This window comes from Gopherus evgoodei, chromosome 12 (genome assembly GCF_007399415.2).
Source record: "Gopherus evgoodei ecotype Sinaloan lineage chromosome 12, rGopEvg1_v1.p, whole genome shotgun sequence".
Classification (NCBI taxonomy): Eukaryota; Metazoa; Chordata; order Testudines; family Testudinidae; genus Gopherus; species Gopherus evgoodei.
The window spans coordinates 23,995,690-24,016,240 of NC_044333.1; the positions used below are offsets into that span (position 1 = coordinate 23,995,690).

Consider the following 20,551-nt stretch of genomic DNA (forward strand, 5'->3'; position numbering starts at 1 on the left):
TACTGGTATGCCTTGCTGCACTATTCAGTCTTTCCCCTCTGGAGTGTGTGGCTATAATATTGCCATACATGAAATGGAAAATGGGGGAAAGGGAATGGGTGGGCACTCTGGACTCAGTCTAGGACATTGAAGGAAAAAGATAAGTTTAAATGAGTAACTTCAGTGCTAGGGATTATTATGAGTACCACCATATCACTTTCAGATTTTATTTCCAATGTGAAGTGCTAAAACTGGAAGCGTACATTACCCCAGTTTGAGCTCAGTGACTGTGGCATAGGGCTCAATAAAACATTCTTGTTCCAAACAGCTGGTATCACTTTCAGAAAGTGATCGTTGACGAGGCTGGGGAATAGCAACGGTACGCCCAGTTAAAGTTGTCACTAGAATAGCTGCTGCTAGGGCAGATCTAGAAGAAAGGAAAATAAAACAGTGAAATAACAGACTGTGATGTATACTCTATGGCTCAAAACTTGTAGCTGTACCTTTTGTGAAGCACCTTCACTAATTAGGCAGTAGCACAAAGATTAAGATTTAAATCATATAATAAAAAAAATCTTAAAATACTAAGGCAACTGATTTAAACCACCAGCCCACAAAGATAGTTAAGGCATAAACTCAGCTACAACTAGGCACTGCAGAATTCTGTGTAAAATGTGTTCCATATCCCACTTTCTTACATCACATGCACAGAAAGCTCAGTTACTTTCATGGAGTTACACATAAGAAACGGAGGGCAGAATCTGCCTCAAGCATTACACAGTACCCAGTATTGTCCCCAGGTGATGTGTTGTAAGGAGTACCCGAGGTCCTGCCATGTAGTTGGTGGGCCTATATTCCCTACTCTGCTTCTGCTGTTGACTTTGAGGCTGGCAACTAGTGCTGTAGGATTGTGAACTGGGATAAGGGAGAGGGAGTGTATTTTGAGGGGATGGAGTTGAAGGATGAGGAGAGCACAGGGAAAAAACAATGGAATCAGAGTAAAAAAGGTGAAATAAAATCACAAGAAAAGAGAGAACTTGAGGGCCAAAGAGAAGGTAGAATGAACTGGAGCTCACTGAGGACATATTAGACACAGGAAGGAAACAGATGGGGACTGCCACAGAAAGAAGACTGAAAAACAACTACCTGGAGTGAGGGAAAATGTACAGAAAGGAGAGAAAGTGGACTACAGTAGGGGACTAAAAATGGAAAGGAACAGAAAAATAACTTCTTATAACATGCACATAGTACTATGGGTATGCATTGCTAACTCAAAGGATATTTTATTCATTTTCTTACTTTAATACCTATTTTAGGAGTATCTGTTGAACGGGTGATTTTTTTTAATTACATAATTCTTTAATAAATTGTAACTTTTTTTTCCTTTAGTGTGGGGATATTAATGCATTCTTCACTTGAGGAGACCAATACTTCTAAAGCTAGTCCTGACAGCACCTAAATATATTGAAGTAGGAAAGCTTTTTTTTTTTTTAATTGTTTTCCTTCAAAACAGCTTTTTGGTGTTAATTCAGTCATGCAACATTTTTTTTCTTTTAGATTTTAATTCGGTTTCTAAATTCTGATTTAACTGAGGTTGCATTTTTTTGCAATTACTTTAACAATTTTTTTTTAAAATAATCTTATTCCACCCCTTATGACAAATTTCTCTCCCCAAATAAAAACCTACTATTTGATCATATACCTCTCATTTCAATCAGTGCTTGCAGTTTAAAGAAAGCTTCTAGGCATGTGAAATTATGAAAGCAGTTATAAACACTCTATCAACTTGCCTCATGACTTTTCTTTTTTTTTTTAAATCTGTCATTTTAAAATATTGTACTACTACACTGAAAACTCCAGTAACAAAATAATCATAGCTGTTTACTAGACAGAAACTACTTTAATTTATTTCAGTGAAGAAGCAAAGACATATAGTAATAAGTTTCATAATCTGGGCACTCTTGGTAATAATTACTAAACCATAAAAGTGGTTTTACCTGGATTAGCCAGGTAATACAAAGATTTTATAATTAAACTTAATTTTTCAGTCAATTACTCATCCAAACACAGCACAAATGTAAGCAACTTATTTGAAATTTATGGAGTTGTGACTGCTTATGCTTGGCATGAACTTGGCCTAAAACAAAACAAAAAAATCAGGCTATTTGATCAATCTGCCTCTGTAAAAGGCAAGGTTCAAGATTTATTTAACATTAAATGGCCTGATCCTGCAAACATACATATGAGTAGCCCCCTATGAACTCAACTTTTGTCGTGCACATGTGCTCACAGGGTCACGCTGCCTACTTGTCTGCATGCGATGAACTGCAGGACTGGGGCTCTCTTTTGTACTGATGGTCTTATTTAGAGATAACGCAGTCACTCTGTAAGCAAACTAATAGGAATTTTGCCTGTGTGGAGGCAGCAGCATCACATTCTTAAACTTAAAGCTGTTGGGCCAGCTACATTTAGAATGCTTGATATGCTGCTGGCCTTCATTAAATATTGAATATCCAGATGCTCCGTTTTCATGAAACAGATTTTTTTTATTGCTTAGACTACCTACAAGAAAATGGAAACTCAACAACCGCCACTTAATATTGCTGTACTCTAACAACACATTAAGTAACTTTTGTCAAAACATAACAAAAAAAAATCTTTTGGAATTGTCAAGTAATTACAGTGCTTCTCACACCTGTATTTAATCCTTGATTATAAGAAATAAGAGGAATTCTGTTTGCCAGAACCTAGGAATGAGCGACTGGGACACTTGATGACTACCTGTTCTGTTCATTCATTCCTTCTGGGGCACCTGGAATAGGCCTCTGTCAGAAGACAGGATACTGGGACAGATGGACTTTTAATCTGAACCAGTAGGACCATTCTTATCACAAGCTCCACTTGGACAAAAATAGTCCAAAGTAGACCTTCTGCATGTAACAATTCCTAGTAATTTCAATAGGAGTTACTTGTACATAAAGGCTACAGGGTATGGCCTTGGCATTATTCTGGTATTAAGAATGGTTGGGGAAGGGGAGAATAATATAGATTTTAGTAGTTCCAACAAATTGTCCTATACAGAAAACATATTCCGCTTGAGAAAAAGGTTACGTAAAAGAGGTACAGTATAGATATGCAATTATTCTAATCATGCAGTTCTACTACACTGATTATTGTAATTCCATTGTAACTAATGATACTTAAGAGAGGAAAAAAGTAACTTTAAAACCTACCTGGGCCTTTCTGGAGAAGGGTTTGGACTACGAGGGGGAGGGGTGCGGGGAACTGCAGGTTTAGGAGCTATGGTAGCAGCAGGGACCAGGCCATGAGCTATATGTTTCTAGACAATTTAAAATAAAGTTAGTTGGCAATGATCTGAAGGATAACACAAAATTGAACATGTACACTCACCATACAAAACAACACAAAAGGGGAGAACACTTACATGCAAATTAATGTCCATAGATGATTTCAAGAGATTCTAGATACGATTTTTAAATTATATTAGTAATTGTTACCACTAGGCAACAGTTTGATTCATTCAAATCCCACAAGTGTATTTCTCCCATTACTCCCAAGTCACCAAAGTAAGGTTCTAAACTACAGAGTTGCTACCACCACTACTTTTTGTGCATGTGTAGGGGTAGTGGTGCCAAAAAAGAATGTGTTTCTTCCAAATTTTTTAAACTCTGCCTCCCTAACATTACCGCAATGTGATCCCTGCTCTAGTGAAGATGACTACATACAGGTCACTAGTTGAAGGGTCTATCAGTAATACCTCTTCAGTCACAGGGGATCACCAGACAGAGCAACATGAGGAGATGGGGAAAGAAATTAAAATTACACCAGTCATAACGTTTAGTTTGAATGGGGGGGGAATATTATGAAGTAGCTGCTGAGACTTGCATAATGCTTAGTACTAGTTGAGTAGAGCCAGCACTAGTGACTCTTTTGCAAGGGAGTTTGCTGCACCAGGGCCCAATCCTTTGGGCAAATTTCACTACTTTGGGGGGTATGTATTTAAGATTTCAGCTGAAGGGAATTTGTTCTGATCCTTAAATGTCCTTTTCTTATCTTGGTGTGGGAGTAAACTGACTGCAATACAAATTGGAAAGGAATTTTGCCTTTTCAGGCAATTGTACTAATTTACTAGCTCCTGAGTTGGTGCAACATAGAAACTCTCTCCTTCATTGAACCACTGCTTCCAGAGCCTGGATTTAATAGACAATGTTCTGAATTGACATGACCCATCCTCTTTTTTTTAAGTGAAACATTTAATGCTCTGGTAATTAGTGCAGAGGTCTTCCTATTATTATTAAGAGGTAAAAGTAACAGTGTGCATAACAGGCTGGTACTCCACCCAGAGCAGCAAGAAAGCAACAAAAAGCTGAACGATTCATTTTTTTATTCTCATAATGGAAAATAAATTTTAATGTGCATTCTAAATGTTCTCTGAAACCCAAGAATGCATATGTCCGAATCAGTTTAAAAAAAAAAAAGTTATGTGCTGGGTTTTTGTGAATTCAAGCCGTCTTTGCAATTTAAATTTCTATCTGCTGAGCTGCTGAAACAGCACAAGCTAGATGAGTGCACGTGTTTCTTGGACAAGTCTAGGCAGCACGACAAGTCTATAGGCATCACTACATTGTACAAGTGGCTATTGCCTCAGCCTGCATTGGTATCCCCACTTCTTTCCTGCCCCAAAGGTGAATTATAGGTTGGGATTGGCCGTGGGGGACATAGTGTGGCATTTGGGGGGGCGGGAGCAGAAGACGGAAGAGGTAATTAAAGAACGGAGTGAAGAGAGGGTGGGCCTTATTTACTGTTTCCTCCCAGATGCCAAACCACTCCTGCGCAGAACACCACCTGATCATCCAGCATACCTGGGGCGAGTGTTCTGGTTTTGAACAAGCCACCCAACCCTCAATTCGGACGTCAGGTTAGCGCCAGGCATGATGAGATTTACGTTGCCGGGAATGGGGGGGTGGGGGGGAAAGACGGCTAATCTGCAGGGTTTAGACGGTTCCCCTTTTCACAGCAGATAGAGACAAGCGAAAATGCTGCTAAACTTTTGTCTCAGAAAAGGGATAACGATGGTTCGCCCAGGACTCCCCTACGTGGGACTCTTGGCCACCCTCATTATCGGGATTCGCGTTTGGTGTCACGGGCCTGGGAAGTGCTTCACGTTCACCACGGTCTCTGCAGAAGGGGCAGGTCCAGCCTCGGGGGCCACTGGGCCAGGCTAAAACCGGACTGTACGGAGCTCAGCCGCCTCCTGTTCAGCACTGCGGGAGGGGGTGGGGCCACCCGCGCCCCGGCCACGTCCCCGGGGTCCCCTCCGTTGGACAGCGACCCCCAGTGACCCCCTCGGACTTGCGGGATACTCACAAAGGGGCCCTTCCGGCCTCGCCTGAAACTAAGCGCCATAAGCGCAGGCTGAGGAGGGGAGACTAGAGCCAGACTGCAACCAGCCCCGCTGCCGTGGCCATCTCCACTCACAGAAGCTTCACAACCGGCCTTGCAACAAACGCCTTCCTGATTGGAGAAAGGGAAAGCCGCAGCCAATCAGCGCTGGCCTTACTTATCCTTCCGCTCCCCTTAGCAACCCTCAGCCGTTACAGAGGTCTACCTTCCCGCCCGCCTTTGCTATTGGCGTCTCTCGACTCCCATTGGTGGTTGCCTGTGTCAATCATTTTCGACATTTGGCGCGGGGGACTCATGGGCTCTGGTTTGGTTTGCTCGCTGCCGCGCAAGCCGAGGACGGTGGTTCTGGCGGCACAGATCGGTGAGGACAGCCGTTCTGAGACGCTAAACAGCTGCGGGGGTTCGAAAGCGGATCTCTCAGGGCGCTCCTGTAAGCGACTGCGCTTTAACCCCCGCGTCGTGGCTGGCCTGCCCCCTTAAGCACTCTGATGGTTCGCGCCGGGGCTTGTGCTGCTGCTCTTGCCTATCCGACGGGGCTGACTGAGCCCGAGGTCCCTGTGCACTATTCAGCCCCTGACCTGCCACACGGCTGGGGCGTCAGTACAAGTCTTCACCTTACTGAGGCACAACCACTCCCACTTAGGGTGACCAGATGTCCTGATTTTACAGAGCTGGTCCTGATATTTGGGGCCTTTTCTTATAAAGGCTCCTATTACCCCCCCACCCCATCCCAATTTTTCACACTTGCTGGCTGGTCACTCTATTCCCAATGTGAACTACTGCTAGGCACTCGGGAAGGGGCCTGCAAGTATGTGCTGTGAATGTCTGTCTCCCTGAGACTGGTTGGCTTCCCTGGCACAGCTGCAAGTTCCCAACGTCACTGACTCATGGGATATTTGGTGCTTTTTCTTAAAGTCTTGTTTCTTGGAGTCAGGTGATTACAGGGGAACCTAAGTATGGTGCTAGCCCTCATGGTTGCAGAGAAAAGCTTGGAGAGCTGAGTGAGCCCTGAAGGCTTGAAACTAGAGGACAAAATTAAAAAAACATATTTTAAACTAATCTCATTTCGGGGAGCCTGACTGGATTTTTGGCCACTTGGCATTGGCAAATATTTCTTCAGTGACCTTTCTATTAAAAATACAAAAAACTTTTAGAGACAACTGAAGGAATTGAAAGGGCTTTTGAAGGTTGATAGATGAAATTGTGGGGCTGAACTTTTTAAATTTTTTTTTTTCCAATTGATGGCAGAGCTGGGAATAGAACCTACCTCTCCTGATTTCTAGGCCTGTGTTTGAACCACAAAAATATCCTTCCTCTCCTTTTTTATTATTTTAACCATCTAATATAGTGCATTTTGAAGGACTGGCTAGAACCTGTTGTAGATGATTGCAGCCGGACTAGACTGTTGGATGGATTTTGATGCCTGGGTAGTAAGGGATGAAATAACATTTTTCACATTCCTCTGTTTAGTTGCTGGTAAATAACATGTAAAAGGAGTTTAAATGACAGCAAAAGAAACCACTTCTGTCGAAGCAGGAGCTGTCAGTGTCCCTTACGGACATGTGATTGGAAATGAGAAATGGAGAGGGTCACAGATAGCTCGAGGATTACAAGGTAAGCATGTAAATAGAGCACAAAAATGTATGAATTAGTCTACATGTAGAGTAACTCTTTTCAAAGTGGTTTTAATACTGATTCCAGCTAATCAAACAATCTGCTTTGTCTTGTATCGAATTTTAAAATAAAGTAAACTGCAATTCTACTGGCTTAAAAGTTCCCTTTGGTCCATCATAGCATTGTTTTCCATATCCTCGCTTCAGTCAAGTCACTCTCACTCTCTGTGCAATACGAATGAGAAGCTGCCAGTAACGCGTATTAGAATTCTGTTCTTTACAAACATAGGCCCACATCCTGCAAATGGATCCATGAGGGTAGACCCCATTGAAGTCCTTGGGCTCTACCTGGGTATAGAGACCACATTAGTGTGTCTAGGTTCAGGATCAAGTTATATTTAGGAGATACTTTTAGAATCACATAGAAGTTAGTGGAAAGTCATAATAAAAAGCTTGTTTTTTGTTCAAAATGTGCTTTACTGAAGAGAGCTCCCATTCTTTGACTATATATTTTGGAAGTTAACACAAGAACCTCCCATTCCCCTCTGAATCTTTCTCGTCACAATGAAAACATGCTTCAGTCTTTCCCATCTTAAAACTGCCCTTGACCCCACGTGCCTCTCCATCTATCACCACTTCTCCCTTTTATCTCTTAAGCTCATTGAATGGAGCTCTTTACAGTTGCTTTTTGAAGCTTCTCTTCTCCAGTTTTGTCCTGGACCCTCTCTGTTCTGGTTTCTGCCCCTTGCATTCACTGAAACCCCTTTTCTTCTAAACTCTTTAATTACCCCTTCTTAGCCAAATCTCAGAATCAGTACTGCATCCTCATCCCCTTTGGCCTGTCAGCTACCTCCAACACTGTAGACTGTGATTTTTTTAAATATGTCCTCTCTTGGTGTCCGTGACTCTGTCCTCTCCTAGTGGTTCTACTTTTATAATCACTCCTTCAGATGATCCTTCTCTTCACCTTCCCTCCCTCCCTGCCAGCTTTCTGTGGGGATTCCACTGGGTTCTGTCCTTGGTCCCCTTCTTTTCTCCTTCTCCACCTTATCTCTGGGTAGTCTTACCCACAAACACAAATTCAACTACCATCTCTATGCTCACAACTCACAGATACACTTCTACTTCAGATTTTTCTTCTCTGTCCAAAGTAAAAACTCTGCTTGACTCTCTGATATCTTGCAGATGTCTAGTCATTGACTGAGCTCAACATGGCTAAAGCAAAGCTCCGTTTGCATACATCTCCTTGCTACCTCATTTATCGATCACTGTGGACAACACTACCATCCTGCCTGTCACTCAGATCCATGTCTTGGGTGTCCTTTTCGGCTTGGACCTCTCTCTAGGTCCTCAAATTCAGATTATTGTAACATGTTGCTGGGGATACCCAGAGCTGTGAGCCACTGCATTTTCTCTGCCTCACCAAGAGTGAGCTTTGCTGTAGATTAGATTGTCAGCTCTTTGCCACACCAGCCTGTCTTCCTTACCAGCAATCTCCTCGAGACTCTACCAGGGTTAACCCTTGCCTTGCAGGTAACAGTCATTGAATTCCAGCCCCTGAGCTCCTCAGAGATGTCACTCTGCAAGGCCCAGCACTTATCACTATAAATTTGCAGAAGACATTAAGTTCTCTGCTCTTTTAAAGAGTCAGTACATTGCAGCTTATTAACTTAACTGGGGTTAACACACCCTTCCCTTCAAACATTGCACTGAGTTGGTTTATAATAAAAGTTTTTTTTAAATGAAGTGACGTAAGTTAAGTGATACCAGGTAGAAGGAATAAAGATAGACTTGGTTACACAAGCAAAAGTAAAAATACACTTTCTCATGGTTAAATCCTACCTGAACAAGCTAGTCTGTTCAAGGTAGCTTCTTCAGCCATCTTCCTTTCCTTTCAATAGCGGGTTAATTCATAGATAGGATCCCTGCAGGGTCCAAGGTGTTGGTTTTCCTTGTCTGCTTAGGTGAAGGATAACTTACGGACATGCAAAAAGTCTTTTTTATATCTTAAAGTCATCTTTTGTTTCTAGAGTCAAATTGAGCCCTTGGGGTTCAGTCTCTGGCCTTTTCTGCTCCTTATTCATCTTAACACTATGCTTTCCTTTGTTCTAGTTCTTTCCCAAAAGAATAATAACTGGAACTTTTCTTTGACTGTTCCCAGCCTTTTCTCTTGAAAATCACTTAAAACTATTTTACCAGTGCCACTGTAAAGTGCCACAGGTTTCTGCCTCCCTTTCCTTGGCTCTCAGATCAGCTTTTCTGGCTTGGTGTGCTTTCCATTTTTGGTGATCACAGTCCTCCATATTAGCCATTTCCATCTTTTTGGTCCACTTAGCCACATCCAACTTCTGTAACTCTGTCTCAGCCCGTTTGAATTGTGTGTCTGCGTCACTGGGGGCTATGTCTTTGCCTTTGTTTCCTTTAGCATGTTTACCCATATTTACACTTCCTTTTGTTCTAATTCCTCGCCCAAAATAAACAAACAGAAAATAATAAAACTATAACCTTTTTCCAGCCAGTGATTCCACTTGAAAATCACTTAAAACTATTTTACCAGTGCTTGAAATGTAAACCGCAGTTAAAACAGCAAGCTGTGTGTAAATCCTACCAACTACATCACTGTAACATGCTGCTGGGACATGAAATTTGACCCCACGCTCTGATAAAATCTCTTTAGAGAAACCCACTGTGTTGAAAATACACCTCTACCCCGATATAACACTGTCCTCGGGAGCCAAAAAAATCTTACTGTGTTATAAGTGAAACCGTGTTATGTCGAACTTGCTTTGATCTGCCAGAGCGCGCAGCCCCACCCCCTGGAACATTGCTTTACTGCGTTATATCCAAATTTGTGTTATATCGGGTTGCGTTATATTGTGGTAGAGGTGTAGTTAAAAGGGCTTTTGCCACAGGGTCAGCTTCTGTGTTAGATAGAGCTACTGCCTTTGGATATCTAGGGGCAAAATCCACTACAACCAAGATCTCTCTTCCCCTTTTGGGTTGGACAGGAGATAGGGCCCACAATGTCTGCTTCCCTACATATCTTGTATCACAGGCAAAGGGTGAGGAGGAACTATATGCAGGTCTCTTCTGACATAACTCACAAAATCTGCAATAATTCTTCACATTATTCTGTATCCCTGGCCAGTAAAATTCTTCTTTAACTTATTGAAGGTTCTCTTTGCCCCCAAGTGGCCAGCAAAAGGACAGTTGTGGGCTAGCAACATTAACTCCCTCTGGTGCAGGGCAGTCACAACTAGTTGCTTGTATGGTTTCCCAGGTTTTTGTCCTTCCCGGTAGGAGCTTTCCTTCTTCAAAAAAGCTTTCTGCATTGTCCCTTACTGAGGTTCCCTCAAGGACATGTCCCCTTAAGCACTCCACAGTGGGATCTGCCTTTAATTCAGCTGCAAATCACTGGCAGTTGACAGCAGGGACTGCTTCTGCAGTAACAGGGGTTAACTCCTCCCCACATAGCCCCGCTCTCATGCTGCTACTTTCTGCTATGCAGGAGTTTGAATCAACCTCACCCATACTTGAAAACACACTGCTTCCCTCTGCTGAGCAAGAGCTGGAAGTGTTTCCTCTCCATCCACACTAGTTTCTGTGTCTTTACCATTCCCTTCTGGCATCACAGAACAGTAGTCCTTTTTACTATGGGTTACAATATTAACCATTTTAGACATCGTTAAGATGTCACTTCCCACCAGCATTTCCATGAGAATACAATCTGACGCCCCAACTTTTTAAGGTACACTTGGAGCCTTCCCACTCCAGATGCACCTTACCCAAACCTTATATCTTCCCAGTGCCAGGAACTCTACCTACTGGCCAAGTAACATGTCATTCTCTTTGACCATGCTTTCCCTGACCAGAGAAATCTGGGCACCAGTCTCTCCTCACTCTAGGCATTCTTTGCCATTCACTTGGGCAACTTTAATAAATTCCATGACCACCTCCAACAGGTCAGACCTCACCAAATTAATCAAAGGCGCTGGAGGCACCTCTGTGCTAATGACAGCTGCTGCCTTAACCTGGGTTGGATGGGATGTGGCCTTAGATTCATGTTAGTTTAGGACAGTTTCTTATGTGTTCGGTGGAACCACATATGAAACACCTTCTTGGACTGTGCTCTTATACAGAGGGCCTGTGAGTATGATTCTAGGAAGGGATCCTTTCTGGGGAGGTAAGTGCCTGGTCTCCCAACTGCCCTCTTTCTTCCTAGGGATAAAACAGGGTCTCCCTTTTACACTGGGCTTCTGCCCCTCCCTTTGTAGCTTGTGGTCACGGATGCTTTTAGCTTGCGTATATGCATCAGTTTAGATCAGCAATTTTTTGGGCCGAATCCAGAGGTTTATCCTAAATAGCTTAGCTGATCTCTTCAGAACTTGTGCTCAGGAACTGTTCCTGGGCTAAGAGATCAAAAATTTGGTCATAATTCTCTGCCCCCTTCCTCTTGGCCCATTTTCTCGTCAGATCACACAAGTTATACACATCTTGTCATTCATTCTGAGACACATCCTGTGGCTCATCTTGTCATTCATTCTGAGACCTCTAAGTTTTGCTCTAGGCTTCAGGAGTAATCTGAAATCTTTGAAATATGGCCTTTTTAAACTCAGCATATTTCAAAGCCTGTTCAGTTGGCATTTCATTAAATACATTTAATGCTTTGAGGGTTTAGTAATCAAAGTTGGGACTTCCTTGTCCTCTGAAATGTTATGTACCTCACATAACCTTTTAAAAATGGTCAAATATTCTTCAGTATAGTCTGCTTCCTTGTATGGAGGGCACAGCTTGTCCCAGCTGAGTATTTCTTAGTACCTGTAGCTGTGGGATCAGTCTGTCATGTCCAGGTTACATAACCTGTCCTTCACTTGCATGTCCATCAGCTGTCAGCATACAGCTGCTGATCTAGCACATACTGTTTATCTATAATATATGTACATATGCAAACTACAGCATCTAATGACCGCAAGCCACAGAGGTAAGGACCTCTCTCTAGGTCCTCAAATTCAGATTGTCTGTCTAAATCTTGCAGTTTTTTTTCTGCATAACAACTCTAAGTTATGCCCTTTCCTATTCATTCACATAACTAAAACTGTCATCCAAGGTCTCACATTTTGTGTCTTGATTACTGCAGCCTCCTTCTCTCTGGCCTTGAGAAATGCAGTCTCGCCTTCTGATAGCCATTCAGAATGCTGCTGCAAAAATCATTTTCCTAGCCTGTCATTTTGACTGCGTCACTGCTCTTTGCATCCCTCCTATCTCCACCCTACCTATCATATCTCTCTCTGTCATTTCCTGCTCCCCCAGTCAGCCCATGATGCCAGTCATTTGTTAAAAGTTCAAACAAGCACCTTTGTACTTTTTCTCCTGCTGCCCCATATGCTCTGGTAATTATCTGCAAAACCACTTCATTGTGTTCCTTCAAATCTCTCCTTAGAGCTTTCCTTTGCTGTGATGCCTACACAAAAATCATGGCAGTTAAGTTGCTAGTGTGCTGAGAACACTGCCTGTCATGCTGACCAACACTGTCTCACTGTTTCCTTGTACTCTCCTGTCTGTATCCATCTCTCGTTTTATATTGGGTTGTATGCTTTTTGGGGCAGGGACTGTCTTTTTGTTCTGTTTGTACAGTGCCTAGCACAGTGCAGTTCTAGTCCATGTCTAGGGTTCCTAGGCTCTACAGTAATGCAAATAACATACATTTTTGCAGGATGGGGGCCTCTATTTTTTAAGGGAAACAGTTTGACACCAATTTTCAAAATACGTTGTCAGAAGAGAATGAAGACTTTTCTAAGGCACACAATATATAGTCAAACAAGCTTTCTGAAGTCAGTGGGACTTAACCACATGCATAAGTATTTGAAAGACTGGAGCATTAAGTTCCTGTATTTTAATGAAAAATATCTGTCAAGGCAATATAAAACTAGGTTTTATTCTTACAATTTTCTTTTTACAATCTTATTTTTAAGGGAAAATTAAGCTAATTCTTGAAGATGGCTTAGGATTTGTGGATTTTCATCTTTCAAACAGATCTTGCATTTTGTATATTTCGGAAGCAGATTTGGTGGCAGGAAATGGCTTCAAAAGACGTCTTGTTCGGTTTAGAAATGTAAGTCCTACACAACGTTTAATGGGGGAAGGAAAAGCTCCCATTAGAAAACCTGGGGTTATTACCCCTTAATAGAAGAATCCACATTAATAATGCATTCAATTCATTATCCTAAGCTTCCCAAATAGAAAACATTCTAATAATCAGATTTTGATTAATATTTTGTATCCTATTGGACTTAAATTCATAAAAAAAGTTTTCCATCTGAAAACTGACTTAAACATCCACTAAATCTGTTTAAGCACTCTTGTTTTCTAGAATTTCAAATAAAGTGTTGCAGCAAATACTGTGGGTCATCTCTAGACCCATACTGACTCCTTTTTAGGCTAGTGTAAAAGGGGGTTTGATGTACATTTCCCTTTCCACCTTCTTCAGTATTGACTCTCTGATGAGCAGGGCTGTTGCTTTAACCATTTGGAGAAGTATTGCTAGATGTAAGATTTGTTTCCCCTCGCTGTTGTTTTTCTTTATCAAAGGCCAGCAGTCTTCATGGGATTGTGATAGTTGAAAAAACCCAGATAAGTGATCAATACTTTCCGGCAGTGCAGAAGTTCATTGTGCTAGAACTTGGAATGACATTGCTTCCGGTGGCCAATCAGGGAGAAGCATCTCAACTTATTATTCAGCTAGTAAGTACTAGCGTCTGTGCCAGTGAGCAGACATCAATTAAGTCTTGAAAATGTGTTGCTTTTTTCATGTCTCAGCAACTTGTATTCCAAGTTAAGAGTTACACATGATCCTTTCCTGTATTTTCAACTCTGCTTTGCGGATTGACTGTGGAATAGAGAGGTCACTCAAAAATAACACACCGCTCCCTCCTTGTCGCAAGGGGCCAAACTTGGTGGAAACTGAATTTGGATTCTCCATGTGGGCATGCATTGAGGTGCCATTAGAATATGCCAGCAAGCTTTCTTCTTTGTCCAGTATGTGCGTGTTTAGGGCTTTGAGATTTTCTCAGCCTAGGAGTACTATATCTATATGTATGTTGTCTTTAAGATCTGATACTCTCACTGCTATATTTCCACTTGCTCAATTGCTCATTTATCTGATGTACTGGGAAACAGCAGATGGTGGCATCAGAGTGCTAATTTGTATTAGGAAACAAATAGATTTTTCTCTAAGACTTGGCAGGCCTTCATCTAAACCAATGGGAAATATATGTTTGCCTTTCCAAAATGATTGCTTAATCAAAGGCATTTGACTGTGAGAAAACTGAACTGCTGGTAATAAAGATCAGGTCAGACAAAGCTCTGCTTAAAGAATTACTTCAGAGCAGAGCCCAAGATATGAAAGCCTCAACAGAGGAAATACAACACAGACCTGATGTAAGTAAAATTTTGGTTTTACTATGAAAACTGACTGCTCCAAGTGTGTTTTCAGGGTCACATTTGCTTCCCTTTGTGTCTGAGATAATCATTTATACTGGTTTTTGCTCCTTTTAATATTTCAATGCCAATGTATTGGAGAGAGTAAGCTGGATTCTATTCCTTCTTGTGCACATCAACAGAAACATGTACTAATCTTGAATTACAGAATAATCAGTTACCCGTTTGAAAACCAACTGAAGACCATGCATGGAGTTTGCACAGTTATCAATGAGAAATCTGAAGACAATAAAGTTATACAGGTGTAGTGAGAATGTTGTTTGGCTTTAGAACCTTTATTAAAAGTGCTGAATGAAATGAAAAGAACACGTGTTCCTTCAAACCTCAGATTGCGCTTACAGGGCCAACAATTATACTTTTTTTTTTTTTTTTTTTTTTTTTGGGTAAACTTGAACAGTTAATTGGGAAATCTTGGGACTACATTAAATATGAAACCCCAAAATGCCACTTTTGTGTCCTCCTTAAGAGGACTGCATTTTAATTTTACATGAACTGATGACTGATCAGCACTCAAAATAGATTTTAAACAATTGTATTGCCTATTTGCTTTGAGTGTCCTACTGAGGCATAGACCAGTGACATTCCTTTTTTTTCCTCTTAATTCATGCAAAACTTCATACATTCTATCTCTAGCAGATGAAGCCTTTGAATAGTTAATCCAACAAATAATACATGATCTGCTCTCAAACTCTCAACACTGCATATCTTGTAAAATCAACTATATACCTAAATTTTGACTTCTGAGTCTTTTGCAGACTGACCACTTAAAAATCTGTTGTTTGGAGTGTGAGGGGAGGGCAGCCCAAAGTTTGTATTTTCAGTCCAGGGCTGTGGTGGTGTCTGCAGCATCATAACTTTTTCTGTTCTTGTTCCATCCTTCCCACATGACCAGAGAAGTAAGAATGGGCGAGTATGAAGAAGGTGACTAGTCTCCTAGTTGCTACAGTAATGCAAATAACAACAAAGTTGAGACCTATGCTTTGAGACTATCTGCCAGGTGTCACTACCCTCCTCTGGTCTGCCCTGTTTTTGTCCTCCTGTACCTGTACCTGTTATCTTAGCCCAACTAGTAGACTGTATAACTCCACTTTTATTCCCTTAATATTTCTCATGGCTCTATCTTTCTCAGCTAAGTTCTAGCAATTACACGTACAGTTACATTACATGTTACTCTGGAAAAGTGCATATTAACTGGTAAATGAGTGGAAGTGATTACAGAATTTCCTTTTTAACCTACATGAAATTCTCTAAGAAAAACAGAAACCAGGGCTCCACTAAATAAAAGGAGCTCAGCTTCTACTTTCCTTTTTGTTTCAGGTCCATGAGCAAAGTAAGGATCACACGAGTAACCCTTTTCTTCATAAGAAATGTTCCCAGCTAGCGGAGGCATCAATACTTCGGACAGTCCAGCAGATTCCAGGAGTTGGAAAAACAAAAGCACTGCTTCTACTACAGCAATTCGTAAGCATCCACCAGCTTTGCAATGCATCTGTCCAGGATCTCGAGCTAGTAGTAGGACAAACAATAGCACAGCAAATTCATGCTTTCTTTACACAGACAAAGTGACATTCGCTCATTAATATCTCAGACAAACATGAGCACTTTCCCCTTTGGAAGTGGAGAGTAATCTTTGAGTCCTATTCTAGGTGGAATTGATTTTATATTTTTTAAGAACAATTCAAGGATGGACTCCATTTCCACATAGTGTCTATGCTGAAGGCATCGTCACCCCCAATCAGCAACTAAAAAGAGGTGAGCATGGATCTTGAGATTTCAGCCCTCTACTTATGTTACAGCTTCACACACACCACATATTGTCTTCTCCCCACCCCCAAACTATGCTTGCATTGCCAGATCTTCAGCAGACGTATGTGTATGTAGCTGCATTTAAACCAAGTTGTGATATGTCCCCTTGTATTTCATGTTCTGAGTGCAGTTTCATGGTGATTGTCAGGGAATTATTTGAGTTTCTCATTGTGCATGAACACTTGAGTTGTGTGCTATTCCTTGTCTGAGCTGGTTTGCTTTTTTTCTATAAACCTCATTTAGGGCCCAATCCTATAGCCTCTGGTCATGCCATTTTGTTCTGTTCTCTTTAATGGGACTAGCATGAGTATGAGCTGCAGTACTGATCCTATGCTTTATTACTTTGGAGGCTGCTTTGAGCAGTTCAGCTGCAGTTTCTTAGGCTTTAAATTTCCATACTCATTTGACTAGAGCCATTTTCTAATAACCTGCTGGATATTATCATACGTACTTCCTCCTTATTGCAAGATGTCCAATAAACTAGGATGTTTGTTCATATAATGCTTTATCAGCATGCCAACATCATCTGCCACAAATATACAATTTCACAGTCCAACTTCCTTTCTCCTTTACTGGCCCTTCTGAAATAGTTTCCTATAAAGGAAAGGGTTGCTGTGCATTCCTGGCTATCTTGGACTTAAACTGTCAATGGAGGTTCCCTGTCCTTCCATTTCTTTAGAGCAAAATTGTCTCTTGCCCCAGACACCAGTTATGAAGTCTATCTAAGGTGGGCTACTGGCATTGCAGGTCTGTGTAGTGGGAAAGTAGCCTTTGCAGTGCTGCTGCTCCCCCCTCTCATTCAGATGGGTGGAGAGTGGCGAGGAAGGAGCAGGGAATGGACCCCTTCACACCCACCCAAGGCACCATCTAATACAGAGGGAAAGCAATTACTGGTATGGACTCCTTATTGGTGGATGACAGTAAACTTTCATTCTAGCCCTAAATGTTCAAATTACTGAACGGCAATGATTCCTGGAACTATAGAGCTATTGCGCTCTGGGGCTTGCGTCTGAGTTTAAATCTCATAAAATATATGTTCATGGTCCCTTCTCTCACTCCTTCCCACATACACGCTTTCCTTAAGTAGACTGTGGGGCTATAAAACCTTTCTGTTATACGCTGTGATGTGTGTATTGCCTGGCAATCTTTTATCTACGGGTACTGCAGGACAAGCACTTTTTAAATATTTCAAATGGCGAGCTGTTCAGTAGATTAAATAAATCAAGAAGGCAGGTAATTAGAGCAGTGACTATTAGTGCTAATGGGCTGAGCTGCTAATCTATTACCAAACCTGTATTTCCAAGATTTGGTAACAGCCATAGACATTCCTTGTGAGTGATCCTTGTAAGGATCTTAGCCCTAAAGTAATCTTTAAACATACGTTGGACACAGTGTTTGTGCTGCACAAACAGCTTTATTTTTCAAATGCAATTTGCTGTGAAATTTGGTAATATAAATCCTAATGATTTTGGTCATTTAAAAATAAGCTCTGAGATAAGCTATAGTGAGTTGCCAGAAAATATTGTAAAAGTTATGAAAAATTAGTTGGTATTTGGGTGGGGCGTCTCTGATATTTAGCCATGTGAATGAAAGTACATTTTGAGGTAAAAAATTTTGATGAAAACAATTTTTAAGAGGACTGGTTTGCGTTTTTTGTTTTGTTTACCCTGGTAATAGGCTTAAATTATAAAAGACAAAGTAAGCCCAAAAGAGGGGAAGATTTACGTGAGCACTATCTTGTCATGCTGAGGGTTATTGCTGTATACTTCTACAACAGAGTACCATTGAATTGCATGGAATGTCAGATCTCAACAATTTGTATTATATCACCCTCTAGTGACTGCAGCCTGCATAAAAATAAAATCTCTACTACCTGTGTCCATTGGAAATCCTTTGAGTCTATCCTAGACTGCCACATGATAGCAATCTAATTCAGAGTAGAGAAAGTGAATAGTTAAAGGAATAAGTGATTTGCATCATTTGTAAAAAAATAATGAATAAAATTATAATAATAATAAAATAATAATTGAAGATTACAACCCTTTACAAAATAACTCAAGACTCTGGAAAAATTTTAGAATACTTTATCTTGTAATGGTGCTAGTTTTATAGGCTTAGTTCCAATATTGCACAATGAAAGTCTAACTTGAGAAAGTTGTCTGCTAATTCAGTGTTATTCTTTATGAAGAAACTATATGAACATGAGTCTGCTAGCAGATAGCTTCAAAATGAAGTCAGCAGTGAAACTTTTGTAAGTTACACTGTCTCATCCAATCTGTAGAAGAATGAAAGAAGCCACTACTAAATGGCAGCATGATTTTTATTCTTAAATAAGCTTTTAAATTTAACATATTTACATCTATCATATAACACAAAACCAAACACGAGTGAAAGATTGTACCCACGGTGTCTCAAATGTGCGTGATACACACTTTTTTCCATTATTGTTTAGTGTTTTGAGTATCAAACAGCATAGATCTACTCTGTAGATAGCATCTTAATCTAACACTACAGTGTTAGCAACTTTAAAACAATCTGAAAATATAGAAACAAATCTTCTCTCATAAGGAAATTAACACACAATTACACTTTAGATGGCTTCCTAATTTGCTTTAGTTCAATATGGAGGTGGATTTGGCTACTTGCATTGTAAATTCTTTGAAGCATAGCCCTTGTTCTCATATGTCCATAAAGCACCTAGCTCTCATTTGGCACTATATAATAAAATAATGATTTATTGCTGAGTGACTTAAAGACCATTTTAAAAGTAGACTCTTTAAAAGTGTGATCATAAATTGTGTATTTTGACTCATTGATTATTTTTGCTGTAGAAGTCTGAAATTATACATAACTTTCACTCATTTTAACAAGGCTAATACTACAAAAAGTTTGTACTTTTGAGTTAAATAATTTCAGGTTGGGAGCAAACCTTGTTTCTAATGAATTTAACAAGACGTAAGATATTAAAAGTTAATCTTGTTGTTTTTTTTAATTAGTGCTGTCCGAGTCTTTTGTAGCTGAAATGTGATCTCCTTTTGATAGTTAAGCTATTGAAATTATTCTTTTTCTACAGTGAAATTCACATTTATGTAGAAGGAAAACACTCAAGAGGGCTCAAAGTGTGAGCTACAGGGTACATAGGCCTTGTACTGTTCCTTTGCACAGTGTAAATTTCACCTAAGTGAGTAATAGTTGTCATAACAAACTCCTCTGTTCTTGTCATTTGTTCTTTAGTTAGCCTTAGTTTAAACTGATGCTTAGCAATTTTTTGTTATGAGTACTAAACTTTTACATTTAAAAAAATCCTTCATTTTATGTCCAGTACTAATCTATATACAGTATCATATGTAATAAATAACTGTCATCTAAAGTGTGCATTGAAATGAACTGAAACATCCCCATACTGAAATTCCAAGAGAGTCCAGTTTCAGTTAAAGTAAGTTTTTGTTTTTTACAAATGATTCCCCGATACCCCACACATTACTTCTGATTCTGATCAAACAGTACATGTAAGTTCAAACTCTAAACAATTAGTTTTCAAAGTTATTGTTTTGCACCGTTTGGCCTCCAGTTGCATCAGTGTAAATGCACAGTAACTACACTTCATGTCAGTGGAGTCTCTATTTACACAGGTGTAAAAGATTATTATCAAGCCCCTTCCATATATGTTTCACATTTCTGGCACATGCACAAAGATTCTTCTGCATTTAGAAATAGTTTCACATTAAACAGATTCTTCTCTTTAAAGACTCAGTACAATGAACTTTCAGTGTCCAGGACTGTCAAGTGAGAATCAAGTTTCTTCTTAGTCTGAGAACTTCCAGCTACAGCATAGGGAAGGCACAGGGTGCTTGCAGCCTTCTGCCTATTTTTGGTTCCCCAACTTAGAAAGGACAGTTTTGGAGTGGCTTTCTTGGTCTCATGGATTTTATCCTCTTCCATGGCTAAGCAGATCAAGGAGTATGTCTTTTGCATTCCCACGGAGTAAGTGGCACTCTTATTATGCTGTAGGAAAAGGAATGGGAAGAGGAAGCATTGATTTTTATTTTTTTAAATCATCCACGAGGGTTAGACATACCGAAGATAAGTTTGCACAGTGTGTGAATCATTTTCCAAGTCAGACCGCAGTATTCTTCTGCATTAATTAATTCTAACCCATCCAGAGTGCTGAAGATCGAAGTATTTTGCTTATGTCTGGATACAGGTGATACAAAAGGCAAATAAATCATAAT

The 20,551-nt window shown here is 40.4% G+C and overlaps 3 protein-coding genes across 8 annotated transcripts in view; 1 reads left to right on the forward strand and 2 right to left on the reverse strand.

The window, feature by feature from the left end:
- CEP89 (centrosomal protein 89) overlaps positions 1–5,558 on the reverse strand; it is a 133,042-nt gene extending 127,484 nt beyond the window's left edge. Inside the window, exons 1-3 of one of the 3 annotated variants that reach the window (XM_030581854.1) lie at positions 5,368–5,558; positions 3,213–3,319; positions 248–406 (exon numbers count right to left, since the gene is read on the reverse strand). In XM_030581854.1, the coding sequence (XP_030437714.1) occupies positions 248–406; positions 3,213–3,319; positions 5,368–5,406 (305 nt within the window). In that variant the 5' untranslated portion in view covers positions 5,407–5,558. The remainder of the gene's footprint in view (positions 1–247; positions 407–3,212; positions 3,320–5,367) is intronic. The other 2 variants (XM_030581856.1, XM_030581855.1) reach the window with 2 other exon arrangements.
- Positions 3,340–18,946, forward strand: FAAP24 (FA core complex associated protein 24). 4 transcript variants are annotated; one of them, XM_030581863.1, is made up of 5 exons: positions 3,340–4,918; positions 6,874–7,017; positions 12,989–13,128; positions 13,605–13,757; positions 15,831–18,946. In XM_030581863.1, exons 2-5 carry the CDS (start codon positions 6,906–6,908, stop codon positions 16,077–16,079), a joined length of 654 nt encoding a protein of 217 aa, XP_030437723.1. In that variant the 5' UTR covers positions 3,340–4,918; positions 6,874–6,905; the 3' UTR covers positions 16,080–18,946. The 4 variants fall into 4 exon arrangements, with proteins under 4 accessions (XP_030437723.1, XP_030437724.1, XP_030437721.1 ...); XM_030581864.1 differs by lacking the exon at positions 3,340–4,918 and adding an exon at positions 5,672–5,764; XM_030581861.1 differs by lacking the exon at positions 3,340–4,918 and adding an exon at positions 5,679–5,833.
- The window catches only part of RHPN2 (rhophilin Rho GTPase binding protein 2), a 48,174-nt gene continuing 46,248 nt past the window's right edge, over positions 18,626–20,551 (reverse strand). Inside the window, exon 15 of the mRNA XM_030581858.1 lies at positions 18,626–20,324. Coding sequence (XP_030437718.1) covers positions 20,070–20,324 — 255 coding nt within the window. The 3' untranslated portion in view covers positions 18,626–20,069. The remainder of the gene's footprint in view (positions 20,325–20,551) is intronic.

What these genes read in the sequence shown, in the direction of transcription:
- FAAP24 (XM_030581863.1), top strand. Translation starts at nt 6,906, where the DNA reads ATGACAGCAAAAGAAACCACTTCTGTCGAAGCAGGAGCTGTCAGTGTC. An exon ending in GTCTTGTTCGGTTTAGAAAT is followed by an intron (nt 13,129 to 13,604) that starts GTAAGTCCTACA and finishes TCTTTATCAAAG; the next exon opens with GCCAGCAGTCTTCATGGGAT. An exon ending in CTCAACTTATTATTCAGCTA is followed by an intron (nt 13,758 to 15,830) that starts GTAAGTACTAGC and finishes TTTTTGTTTCAG; the next exon opens with GTCCATGAGCAAAGTAAGGA.